Source organism: Aulonocara stuartgranti (genome assembly GCF_965226115.1).
Source record: "Aulonocara stuartgranti genome assembly, chromosome: 3".
NCBI lineage: Eukaryota > Metazoa > Chordata > Actinopteri > Cichliformes > Cichlidae > Aulonocara > Aulonocara stuartgranti.
In genome coordinates this window covers 74,882,914-74,895,986 of record NC_138941.1, presented here as the reverse complement: position 1 = coordinate 74,895,986, position 13,073 = coordinate 74,882,914, and the positions used below count along the sequence as shown (strand labels likewise).

The 13,073-nt window shown below is 50.4% G+C and overlaps 2 protein-coding genes and 1 pseudogene across 3 annotated transcripts in view; all 3 read left to right on the top strand.

Annotated features, from left to right (window-relative positions):
• LOC309703473 (NLR family CARD domain-containing protein 3-like) overlaps positions 1-13,073 on the top strand; it is a 118,923-nt gene that overhangs the window by 63,881 nt on the left and 41,969 nt on the right. The gene's annotated exons all lie outside the window — the stretch shown is intronic.
• Positions 522-8,153, top strand: LOC309703462 (uncharacterized protein). The gene is made up of 3 exons (XM_082528285.1): positions 522-1,229; positions 3,425-7,334; positions 7,383-8,153. Exons 2-3 carry the CDS (start codon positions 3,615-3,617, stop codon positions 7,941-7,943), a joined length of 4,281 nt encoding a protein of 1,426 aa, XP_082384411.1. The 5' UTR covers positions 522-1,229; positions 3,425-3,614; the 3' UTR covers positions 7,944-8,153.
• Positions 1,902-12,936, top strand: LOC309703530 (E3 ubiquitin-protein ligase TRIM21-like; annotated as a pseudogene). The gene is made up of 2 exons (XR_014280837.1): positions 1,902-1,922; positions 10,996-12,936. The product of XR_014280837.1 is annotated as an E3 ubiquitin-protein ligase TRIM21-like (transcript).

Here is a 13,073-nt window from a genome sequence, read left to right as displayed (position 1 = left end):
AGCCAAAAAGGGTGTAGTTTGTGTGTGTGAGCACCGGTGTGTACACCTGTGAGCATGGACGCGCTTGTTTTTAAAAGGTTCCTTCATGTAATGATCTGCTAGAGGGTGTGGGGGGGCCACAGCCCCGTCCTCCAGGGCATGAAGCAGGTATGGAGGAGATCAAAACTCCAGACATCCAGAGGCCCCCAGAACACAAGAGACCAAGGAAGACCCAGAGGGGCAGCCGCGCCACTGTCCCAGAAAGAGCTGAGGAGAGTCCCAGATGAGGGCTCACTCAGCAGCCGCGGAGCAGAAGCCAGGGGGAGTTGCAGTGACGCGCCCGTGAGCTCCGCCGGCAGCCAGCTGTGCCTGAGTGACCGAGGCCCAGGCCGAGAGGCCGGGGGCACCCCACCCCCGAAGTGGCCCGAGCGAGCCCCAGGCTCCAGGCCCCGATAAGCACCCACCAAGGAGTGAGCCGGCGTGTACCTGGACGCCCATCCCCAGACACAAAGAACCACCAATGCACTGATGTCTCAGGGCGTCCGCCACCGGATATGAACTTTTTTCAAGACAGTGAATCTTGAAACCAGAGAAAAAATAGAGAGTTTTAACTTGTTCCATTGGCAGATTTTTTCACTTATTTCAAGCTAAAATATTTATTAGAATTCAAATTTAGACAGAAACAAAGTGAATAATATTATTTTATTATCACGTTGATGCAGCACATGGTTCAGTTAGCTTTGTATAAACACGTGTTAGAAATGTTCTTCAATCAGCTCTTTTTACTCTCATTTCACAGCCAGTACTTTTTACTTTTACTTGAGTAAAGAAGTTGAAACAGTACTTGGAGTATTTTTAACAGTAGTACTTCTACTTCAGTACACACTGTGTGTACTTTTACCACCTGTGTCTGAGACCTCCTTCAGGGTCCACCTGAAGCTCTCAGTCTGCTGTGGAAAAAGGAAATCCAGGTGAGTTTCTCCTGATCACCTGAGGCCGTCATTACTGTGTGAACCCACACACCACTCCTCACTCCTCCCACCCGCTGCACACAGTCACTGAGTACAGACCGGCTGATTCCTGTAAAGGGAGAGGCAGGAAGAGGCGGAGCAACACCTGAAAAACAAGAAGCTCAACGTCATTTTGCAGAAGTGAAAGTGTGAGAGAGCAGCAGCAGAGCTGCAGTCGAGTCCTGTTTGTCTCTAAAAGAAGATTCACTGGAGTCCATCAGGTTTCTCTCAGCAACAGTGGTGAGTGCAGCTGATCACACTTCCTGCTTCTACACAAATCTTCACTCTGTTCACTTCATCAGGGTCTAGAGCGCCACCTCATTTCTCCATGGTGCCACTTAGGCTACGTCCACACTCGCCCGGATAGATTTGAAAACAGCGCTCCGCGTCCACACTAGTGTTTTCAGTCGTTTTCACAGAGTTGTGCGTCCACATTAAGACGGCTGAAAACTCTTACGTTCCAGTCCTGCGCATGCGTGAAACGCAAGACGATTCGACCGGTCTCATTTCTGTCTGCCGCTGATTCACTTTCCAGCTGTTTGAAACGTCGCAGCAGAGGTGGAGGAAAAGCACCGAGTTTTAAAATGGACTAACAATGAGGTGGAGTTGTTGCTGCGAGTAACACAAAAGTACAAAGTTGCAAAAGCGAGAGAGAAATAAAGAATTTGAAGAAAAGCTCTGTGGAGCATGTGCAGACTGATATTCATCTTTAATAGGACTGTCAAAACTGCTGCTGTATAATGCTCTCCACTATCTTTGTTTAATTGGTCACATGCCTGCATCACATGACTAACATGCATCATCGTTTTAGAAAGTCTCTGTTTTCACTGTTCACTGTGACACAAACGCACCGTCTCCAAATTATTCACTTTCCGGCTGTTTGAATCGTCGCAGCAGAGGTGAGCAGCGTGATAGGAGTGGATGTAGCTGTGGGTGATGAGAAAAGATGAAAAGAACGATTGATAACTTTTTCGTTAAGGCTGGTGCTCTGACACGGAGCCATCAACCTCTCAGTGTCTAACACTGGTCTGCAGACGGCATCAGATAATGAGCCACATTAGATGGACTCTGAGCCCACTGACAGTAAAAGGGTGAAGTGTAGACATTTGGAAGAGAGCGGCCTGACCAGTTTCTCTGACTATGATACTGTAAAGCTGACAACATGATGCATTTACTGTGGTGAGTGTGCAAAGACCATGGCAGGTGTTGTGCCAAGGTAGGGATCCCCAACAGGATCTGTTTCCCTGCGTCAGGAACATCGGCTGGGCAGGGAAAGCGGACCCAACGCACTCCGCCTCCATCACGACCAACTAGACGTGGAAGGAGTGATGTTTTAGTGACAACATGAAAGATGAGTGTGACCGTTCAGTTTGTGGGTTACAACAGAATATTATACATTTATTGTTCTCGTGTGTTATCGGACGGGATCATTTTAACAAACCGAGGACATTTTCCTGATAATTATCTGTATCCTCCTGTAACTTTACTGTTTAAAGAGCTAAAACCTCCAACATTTCAGGATCAATAAGTCCTTATAAGACGTGTTTGTGAGCTAAAAATCAAGAATGTGGGATACTGTTTGTCTGTGTCAGCCAAACAACTTCACATCTTTGTAACGACTGTTAAAAAGATGTTCATCCTGTTGATCCTGTTCATCTGGACGCTGCACTGTACAGCAGACACGACGTTGTTCAGTTTGTGTTTCAGATGAACCAGTTTGTGTCTGAATGTGTTGCTGGGTCTCCACCAGTTACTCTGACAACTGAAGGTTCAAGATTTTTATTTTGACATTTGCACACAGGACCAACAGTCCATGCACAGTGGAATACTTGTGCAGAGCTTTCCAAGTCAAATCACACTTTAACAATATAAAGACAGAAAAAGCAGAAGGATAGAAATGAAGTCCGGAGTAGGGTAGTCGTACTATTTTCTTTTTTTTTTTCTTAAATTTTTTTTTATTTTTGCATTTAAATTAAACATAACATGCTTATACAAAATCAACCAAGAACAATTACTGTTTTTAACATTTGTGAACTTATGAGCATGAAAGGAGAAAGGAGAAAAAAAAAAGAAAGGAAAAAAGAAGAAAAAGAAAAGGAAGAAAAAAAAAACTATTTCAACAATTATACATCCTAATCAAACAGGTTTTATTCCTGGTAGATGGTCATTTAATAATGTCCGTTTATTATTAAATACAATTAATTTAGGTTATGGAAAAGAGGTTAAAACAGCAGTACTTTCTCTGGACGCTCAAAAAGCATTTGATCAGATTGAATGGTCTTATATATTTGAGACTCTGTGGCGGAGGCGTGGCCCCAGGCGCAGCTGCAGGGGAGGAGTGGAGCGGAAGGCTCAACGGGGCGGCGCCGCGAGGCTGGTAAGAACAGCTGATATTGTTTATGGACTAATGATGGTCTCCTCCGCTGTGTTTATAGTGAGACGAGGAGGAGCGGCCAAGGGAGATCAGCTGGGCTCGAGCTGTCAGACGGTGCGACTGAGTCAGCTGTCAAAATACAAATATATCAATAAACGTGGAAGTTGGCTATACCTGCCTGTGTGTGCGTGTGTCTGTGCTGGGTGTACTCTACAAGTGGTGCCGAAACCCAGGACAGTGCCGGTGGGGAAATGTCCGACCCACAGGCCACGCCACCCGCCCAGCCTCTGCAATTCTTGGCGCAGATGCTGGCGGAGATGGCGACGATGAGCCGGGATCAGGCAGCCGACCAGCGTGCCCACCTGGCCGCGCTGCGGGAGCAGACGGACCGACAGACGCAAGTTCTGGAACGGCTGGTCGGGGCCGCTGCCACGCCGAAGCCCTCGCCGCTGTCGGTGTCGGTGCCCCGGATGGGGGACGGGGACGACCCACAAGTTTTTTTGGAGACCTTCCGTGCCACGGCGGAGGCTTGCCAATGGCCGCGGGAGGAGTGGGCTCCGCGGCTGCTCCCCCTGCTGTCTGGGGAGGCACAAACAGCGGCCCTGAGTCTGCCTCCGGCGTCGAGGAGCAGCTTCCCGGACGTGAGCCGGGCGGTGGTGGACAGGCTGGGGCTCACCGCCGAAGACCATCGCCGGCGGTTCCGGGCCTGTCGGCTGGCTACGACGGACCGACCATTCGCCTGGGCCCGGCAGCTGCGCGATGCGGCGGTGCGCTGGCTGCAACCAGGAGCATCGGAGGGCGAGACGAAGCTGGTGGACAAGGTGGTGCTGGAGCAGTTCACGGAGGGATTGCCAGCGGAGACGGCGAGATGGGTCCGGTGCCACCGGCCCGCGAGCCTGGAGGTAGCGGTGACGCTAGCGGAAGACCACCTTGCCGCTGGAGCAGGGGAACCCGGGGACGCCGGACGGAGGCCGAACAAACAGGCCCCAGTGCCGGCCCCGAGACGCCGTGTGCCGGCACCAGGGCAGGCAGAGCGGCTGCCGGCGCTGAGCCCCACTAACCCTTTCGCGGCGTTGGTGCCGTCCAGGGCAGCCGAGCCAAGTGGAGCCGCCCCCGAGCCACGGAGAGCAGCACAGACGCCGGGGCCGGAGTGTTGGAAGTGCGGGCAGCCGGGGCACCTGAGGAGGGATTGTCCGCTTATGGAAGTGGGGCAGGTGTTTCGTGTTGCTGGCGCCCCAGCACCCTCCCCCGGTCCAGGAGGGACATACAGTATTCCGGTAAGGACTCGAGGGGGTATACGCCAGGCGTTGGTGGACACGGGCTGCACGCAGACCCTCGTACACCAAAGCTTGGTTCGCCCCGGGGCATTGCTGGAGGCAGAATGGGTGGAGGTGAGGTGTGTGCATGGTGACGTTCACAGGTATCCCATAGTGCCGCTGTTATTAAAGTATAAGGGCAAAATGCATAGAGTAACGGCGGCGGTTAGCCCGCGCCTGTCGCACCCCCTGATTCTGGGTACCAATTGGCCGGGGTTTCATCAGCTACTGGGGCAGTACGCGGGGGTGCGATCACGACCGGAAGCGGGGTGTAGCGTGTGCGCGGCATTCAGCGGTGACGCGGGGTCGTCCGACACCGACTCCGGGGGGGAGGAGCCGGCGGGTCCCTCACGGGACGTCCCGCCGGCCCCGGAAGTGTCCCCCATGGGTGATTTCCCACTGGAGCAGTCTCGTGACGGCACCCTACGCTCAGCCTTTGACCAAGTGATGGCTATTGATGGTCACGTGGTGCGCCCTGAGGCCGCGCAGACCTACCCGCGTTTCGTCTTATTAAACGACCGGTTATATCGAGTGAGTCGTGACACTCAGACCGAGGAAACACACACCCAGTTGTTGGTGCCGCAGGGCCGCCGGGAAACGCTTTTCCAGGCGGCCCACTATAACCCCATGGCAGGGCATATGGGCTACGAGAAAACTCTGGAGCGAATAACGGCCCGATTTTATTGGCCTGGCATCCGAGCGGATGTGCGCCGCTGGTGCGCGTCCTGCCCGGACTGCCAACTTGTTAACCAGCCGGCCATACCGAAGGCGCCGCTGCGCCCTCTCCCCCTCATTGAGGTCCCGTTTGAGCGCATCGGCATGGACCTCATCGGGCCGTTTCACCGGAGTGCACGCGGCTACCGCTTTGTGTTAGTCCTGGTGGATTACGCAACGCGGTACCCGGAAGCAGTTCCGCTGCGCACCATCTCTGCAAAGAGTGTGGCGCAGGCACTGTTTCAGGTCATCTCCCGAGTCGGAATCCCGAAAGAGATACTGACTGACCAGGGCACGTCGTTTATGTCTCGTACACTGCGGGAACTGTACGAATTACTGGGCATTAAATCTATTCGGACCAGCGTCTACCACCCTCAGACTGACGGGCTGGTGGAGCGGCTGAATAAGACTTTAAAGTCCATGATTCGGAAGTTCATTAACGAGGATGAACGCAATTGGGATCACTGGCTAGACCCTCTGTTATTCGCAGTGCGGGAGGTGCCCCAGGCCTCCACGGGATTTTCTCCCTTTGAACTGCTGTTCGGCAGGAGGCCACGTGGGGTGCTCGACCTGATTAAAGAAAGCTGGGAGGACGGTCCGAGCCCCGCCAAAAATGAGATTCAGTACGTGTTGGACCTGAGAGCAAAACTCCACACTTTGGGGAGGTTGTCACGGGAGAATTTGCTCCAGGCTCAGCAGCGTCAGCAACGCCTGTATGACAGAGGGGCTAGGCTCAGGCAATTCTCACCGGGAGATAAAGTGCTTGTGTTACTCCCTACTTCCAGCTCGAAGTTGCTCGCCAAGTGGCAAGGACCCTTTGTGGTCACACGGCGAGTCGGGGACGTGGACTATGAGGTCGCTCGGTCGGACAGGGGAGGAGCCACGCAGATTTATCACCTCAATCTCCTCAAACTGTGGCGAGAGGTTGAAACCGCTTCTCTGGTGAGCTTGGTGAAGGAGAGAGATGAGTTGGGGCCTGAGGTGCCAAATTCTATCATTCCCGCCTCCCTCCCTTGTGATGACCATCTCACACAGGCCCAGAGAGCGGATGTTGTCGCGTTGCAACAGCGTTTTGCGGACGTGTTCTCCCCCCTGCCCGGCCGGACGTCCCTCATCGAGCACCATTTCGTGACGCAGCCTGGCGTGACGGTGCGTTCACGGCCCTACAGGCTCCCGGAGCACAAGCGAAAAATCGTGCAGAGGGAATTGGCGGAAATGCTGAGGATGGGAGTAATAGAAGAGTCGCACAGCGCCTGGTGTAGCCCCATCGTTCTGGTGGCGAAGAAGGATGGGTCTATACGGTTCTGTGTCGACTATCGCAGGGTGAACGAAGTGTCACGCTTTGATGCCTACCCCATGCCTCGGGTCGACGAGCTCCTGGACCGGTTAGGCACGGCCCGCTTTTTCACGACACTGGACTTAACCAAGGGCTATTGGCAGATTCCCTTGTCTGCCGAGGCCAGGGAGAAAACGGCCTTCTCCACTCCGTACGGTTTGTACCAGTTCGTGACACTTCCGTTTGGCCTGTTCGGGGCCCCGGCCACTTTCCAGCGTCTCATGGACCGGGTACTGCGTCCGCACGCAGCGTATGCTGCCGCCTACCTGGATGACGTGATCATCCACAGCGACACCTGGGCGGAGCATGTGCTGCGGGTGGCCGCGGTCCTGGAGTCCCTGAGGGGGGCGGGGCTCACGGCCAATCCGAAGAAGTGCGCGGTTGGACGGAGGGAGGTGCAGTATCTGGGGTACCACCTGGGGGGCGGGCAGGTGCGTCCACAGGTGGAGAAGACGGCGGCTATCGCATCCTGCCCGCGCCCCAGGACGAAAAAGGAGGTGAGACGGTCCTTGGGGTTGGCGGGTTACTATCGTCGCTTTGTGCCGGGGTTTGCGCAGCTAACCAGCCCCCTGACCGATCTCACTCGAAAGGGTGCCCCGGATCTGGTCCAGTGGACGGGGCCGTGTCAGGCGGCGTTTGTGCAGGTGAAAAAGGCTCTCTGTGGGGAGCCGCTGCTTCACACTCCTAACTTTTCCCTCCCTTTTGTTCTGCAGACTGACGCCTCGGACAGAGGGCTGGGAGCCGTTTTGTCCCAGCAGGTGAGGGGGGCCGACCGCCCTGTCCTGTTCATCAGCCGGAAGCTGGCGGAGCGCGAGCGCCGGTACAGCACTGTGGAGAAGGAGTGCCTGGCCATCCGGTGGGCGGTCGGCTCCCTGCGCTATTACCTCCTGGGACGCTCATTCACCCTCTGTTCGGACCACGCCCCGCTGCAGTGGCTCCACCGCATGAAGGATGCCAACGCCCGGATCACCCGGTGGTATCTGGCGTTGCAGCCCTTTAAGTTCAAGGTGATCCATAGGCCGGGGGCGCAGATGGCAGTGGCCGATTTCCTCTCTCGCTCGCGGGGGGGGGAGTTGGCTCGGCCGGACGGCTCCCCGGCCTCGAACGGGCGGTGGGGGTGTGTGGCGGAGGCGTGGCCCCGGGCGCAGCTGCAGGGGAGGAGTGGAGTGGAAGGCTCAACGGGGCGGCGCCGCGAGGCTGGTAAGAACAGCTGATATTGTTTATGGACTAATGATGGTCTCCTCCGCTGTGTTTATAGTGAGACGAGGAGGAGCGGCCAAGGGAGATCAGCTGGGCTCGAGCTGTCAGACGGTGCGACTGAGTCAGCTGTCAAAATACAAATATATCAATAAACGTGGAAGTTGGCTATACCTGCCTGTGTGTGCGTGTGTCTGTGCTGGGTGTACTCTACAGACTCTAAAACAATTTGGTTTTGGGGAGTACTTTAGGGATTGGATTAAAATGATTTATCTGTGTCCGGTGTCCTGTATTCTCACTAATGCAGATAAATCCTCTCCCTTTCAATTACAACGCGGGGTGAGACAGGGGGATCCCCTCTCACCGCTTCTTTTTGATATAGCCCTGGAGCCCCTAGCCATTAACATAAGAAACCACCCAGGTATACAGGGAGTTAAATTTGGGAATGTGGAAAGTCTTGTTAACATTTATGCAGATGACTTACTGATCTGCCTTTCCAAACCAGAAATCTCATTCCCTAATCTTTTAAATTGTATTAAACACTTTGGGAAATTATCAGGATATATGATCAATTGGGATAAATCTGAATTTATGCCAATAACAGATAATCTATGCCCAAAGTTCCTCAGCTCACTCCCATTCAAATTAGTAACTACGTCTTTTACCTATCTTGGTCTTAAGATCTCTAAAAATCCCAAACTCCTTTATAAATTGAATTTCCTGGAAATGCTGGATAAGTTCAAAGATGATATTAGAAAATGGAAGCTGCTTCCTCTGTCTCTGATCGGTCGAATAAATCCAGTTAGAATGGTGTCTTTGCCACGATTTTTATATCTTTTTCAAAACCTTCCTATTCACTTGCCACTTAAATTTTTTAAGCAGCTTGATTCATTGATTCACTCATTCATTTGGGCAGGAAAACCCCCTCGGATATCCATGGCTCATCTTCAAAAAAACACTTCCTGCGGGGGGTTAGGTCTCCCTGTGTTTAGACATTATTATTGGGCAGCAAATTCAAGAGCTCTATTGCACTGGCAGTGGGGCTCGCCTATTGATTATTGTCATGACAAGCTTCCGATCTGGCTCCAGGTAGAGGCAGCAACAGTATCTGAAGCCTCATTACCGGGCTTATTGTTTTCTAACACGGGTTCTTTTAACAATTCGCTCAGTCGTAATTTTGTTGTTAAACACTCCTTAAAGATATTAAGTCAAATTAGGAAATCTCTCAAACAACCTGATTTTTCAGTAGGAATGCCAATAATACATAACTACTTGTTTAAACCAGGTAAAATGGATAGGGTGTTTTTAGAATGGGGGGAAAAGGGATTGAAATACATTGAGGACTTATATACAGATGACAAATTTATGTCCTTCCTTCAACTTCAAGAAAAGTTTCAATTACCTCAATCACATTTTTTTCGTTATCTTCAAATAAGGAATTTTGTTCAACAAAACTTTTCAGACTTTCCACTGAAGCCACGAAGTTATACTTACTTTGATATAATTCGGAAAGCAGATTTTAAACATTTGATATCTCAGTTTGTTAAGTGCTTTACAATCCCAGTTGATTCCGACCGAATTAAGAAAACATGGGCTGAAGACCTCAGGGTCCCTCTGTCTGAAGACCAATGGTCAAATTGTTTGTCCAATATTCAGAAAGGCTCAATAAATGCCAGATATAAACTAATCCAGTTTAAAGTCATTCATAGACTACACTTTTCTAAACTTAAACTTAACCGGATCTATAATTCTGTATCCCCCTTATGTGACAGATGTAAAGTCGGTGAAGGTTCCCTTGCACATTTATTTTGGCATTGCCCTGTTTTGAATGCTTTTTGGAGCCAGATTTTTTTATGTGGTTTTCAAACCAATTTAGGAAAAAAGTACCACGTGATGGTACATTGGCTATACTTGGATCATTTGCATCAGTCGAATCTTTTTCCTTTTCACAAAAACAGATAATTACAATGGGTATGCTGGCTGCAAAGAAACTTATTCTTTTACAGTGGCGGTCTTCTTCGGCCCCGTGTTTTAACAGGTGGCTTAATGAGATGGTGTCTGTGGCCAGGGTGGAGCAGATAAGATTTGATAGAGAGGGGAAACTGGCGAGTTTTTGTATGATTTGGCAACCATTTCTAGAATTCTTAAAAAAATAACTGATCATAATTCATGCCTCACACTCCGCGTGAATTATTTTATTTGTACTATTTTCTATATACAAAGAAAAAGAAGAAAATGTACAGAGAGGGTGTAGTTCTCTACCTCTTATCGCACTCACAGTATTGCACATTTGTTCCACAGATCTGTTTCACAAGTCTGTTGTGAGTGTATTGCCCGATGGTCAGTGAACCGATGATACATTCAAAGTGAGGTTAAGTAGTGCTGTGTTATTTTAAGTGTTCAGTGTGTTTTTGTTTGCCGTCAGTCTGACAGTTGTGGGGAAGAAGCTGTTGAAGAATCGTGTTCTGTGTGTGATGCTGCTGTCCGCTCTGTTGTGTCTGAGATTGTATGTGCAGCTTTGTATGTGCAGGTCCATGGATGCAAGTGTTGTTCCCATAATCCTCTCTGCAGACTTTCTGACTCTGCAGAGCCTTCCTCTCTGTCTGTGTAGTGTTTCCATACCAGACAGTGATGCCTGCGGTGAGGATGCTGTCTATCAGTCCTCTGCAGGCCTGGGTGAGAGGGTGGTGGCTCATGCCAGCTTTCCTGAGCAGCCGAATGAAATAAAGCCTTTGCTGGGCTTTTTTCACAGTTGCTGTAGTGTTGAGAGTCCAGCTCAGGTCTGATGTAACCTGCAGTCCCAGGAATCTGTGGCTGTTTGCCCTCTCTACCTCCGTCCCTTTGACGATAAGAGGCTGCAGGGGAGGGAGTTCTTCCAAAAGTGCAGTATTCATTCCTTGGTCCGTGTTGAGGATGAGGTGAAGAAGCTTCTGTGATGAAAAGAAACTTAAAGAAGTCCAGACGCTTTTCTCTCCAAGCTCCTCAGACTACTGACGCTTGTTTCTCTCTTTGTAAAAATGAAATTTAAAGTGAATTTTGAATCAAATGTTTCTCTTCTTTCTCCCTCAGAGTGCAGACATGTCTGCTGCCAGCAATCTGCGATCTGAAGATCAGTTTCTGTGCTCCATCTGTCTGGATGTGTTCACTGATCCAGTCTCTACACCATGTGGACACAACTTCTGCAAAACCTGCATCAGTCAGCACTGGGACATGAATCAGAGCTGTCAGTGTCCCATGTGTAAAGAGACTTTCTACACTCGATCTCAGCTGAAGATCAACACTTTGTTCTCTGAGATGGTTGCTCAGTTCAGACGTGAAGCTCAGCAGAAAGCCAGCAGCAGCAGCTCAGAGCAACAAGCTGCCAAACCAGGAGAAGTTCCCTGTGACGTCTGCACTGGAACCAGACTGAAGGCCCTGAAGTCCTGCCTGGTGTGTCAGACCTCCTACTGTCAGACTCACCTGGAGCCTCATCTGACACTGAAACGTCTGAAAAGACATCAGCTGGTTGATGCTGTGGAGAACCTGGAAGGCAGGATGTGCACGAAGCACGATAAACTCCTGGAGCTGTTCTGTAAGACCGACCAGACATGTGTCTGCATGCTCTGCTCTGTTTTAGACCACAAGAACCACGAGTTTGTTCCTCTGAGAGAAGAATATGAAGGAAAGAAGGCAGAGCTGGAGAAGACAGAGGCTGAGATTCAGCAGATGATCCAGAAGAGACGACTGAAGATTCAGGAGATCACAGAGTCGGTGAAGATGAGTAAAGATGCTGCAGACAGACAGAAAGCAGAAGGTGTTCAGGTCCTCACGGCTCTGATGGAGTCTGTTGAGAGACGCCTGAAGGAGCTCATGAAGGAGATCGAAGACAAACAGGAAGCTACAGAGAAACAGGCTGAAGGTCTCATCAAAGATCTGGAACAGGAAATCTCTGAGCTGATGGAGAGAAGCTCTGAGGTGGAGCAGCTCTCACGCTCTGAAGACCACCTCCACCTCCTCCAAAGCTTCTCCTCCCTGAAAGCTGCTCCACCCAGCAAGGACTGGACAGAGGTCAGAGTTCATCCACCATCATATGAGGGGACTGTGGGGAGAGCTGTGGCTCAGCTGGAGGAGACAATCAGGAAACTCATGAAGAAGAAGCTGTTTGAGGCTGAGCTGCAGAGGGTGCAGCAGCATGAGGTGGATGTGACTCTGGATCCTGATACAGCTCATCCTAATCTCATCCTGTTTGATGATGGAAAACAAGTGTATGATAGTGATGTGAGGAAGAATCTTCCAGACAACCCAGAGAGATTTTCTTACTGTGTGTTATGGTTTTAGGAGAGCAGAGTTTCTCTTCAGGCAGATTTTACTTTGAGGTTCAGGTTAAAGGAAAGACTGAGTGGAATTTAGGAGTGGCCACAGAGTCGATCAACAGGAAGGGACAAATCACACTGAGACCTCAGGATGGTTTCTGGACTGTAGGGCTGGTAAATGGAAATGAGTACAGTGCTTGTGCTGGTCCTTCAGTCCCCCTCTGTCTCCATCCTGGTCCTGAGAAGGTGGGGGTGTTTGTGGATTATGAGGAGGGTCTGGTCTCCTTTTATGATGTAGGTGCTGCAGCTCTGATCTACTCCTTTACTGGCTGCTCCTTCACTCACAGACTCCACCCATTCTTCAGTCCCAGTCTGAATTATGGAGGTAAAAACTCTGCACCTCTGATCATCTGTCCTGTCAATAACATTAATCGATCCCGTTCATTGGAAGAATTGCTTGATTTCTATTCTGATTCTGATTGAAGGGAACAAATGAACATATTGAGTGTAAATCCTCTACAGTCTCCATGTTTCTATAGAATCTGATCATCAGGACTCTGATTCACACTTTGATTCTCATGGAGTTTGATTTGAACAGAAGAAAAGTTGAATCAGGAAATGTTCCCACTGATGGAGACTCGAGCTGAAGAGCAAATATCAGAGAACAAATGTCCAAAAGCTTCATTTCCAATAAAGTTTGTTCAATGCTTTGAGTGAATCCAGACTCATGTGTGGCTGTTATACGGAGCATCAGAGTCCAGCTGAGTTATGTTGGATACAAACTGCTTATTTTGGCTCTGTGAGGAGTTTTGTTCACTGAAAACTGATGAGACGGATAATATTCAAAGAACTCTG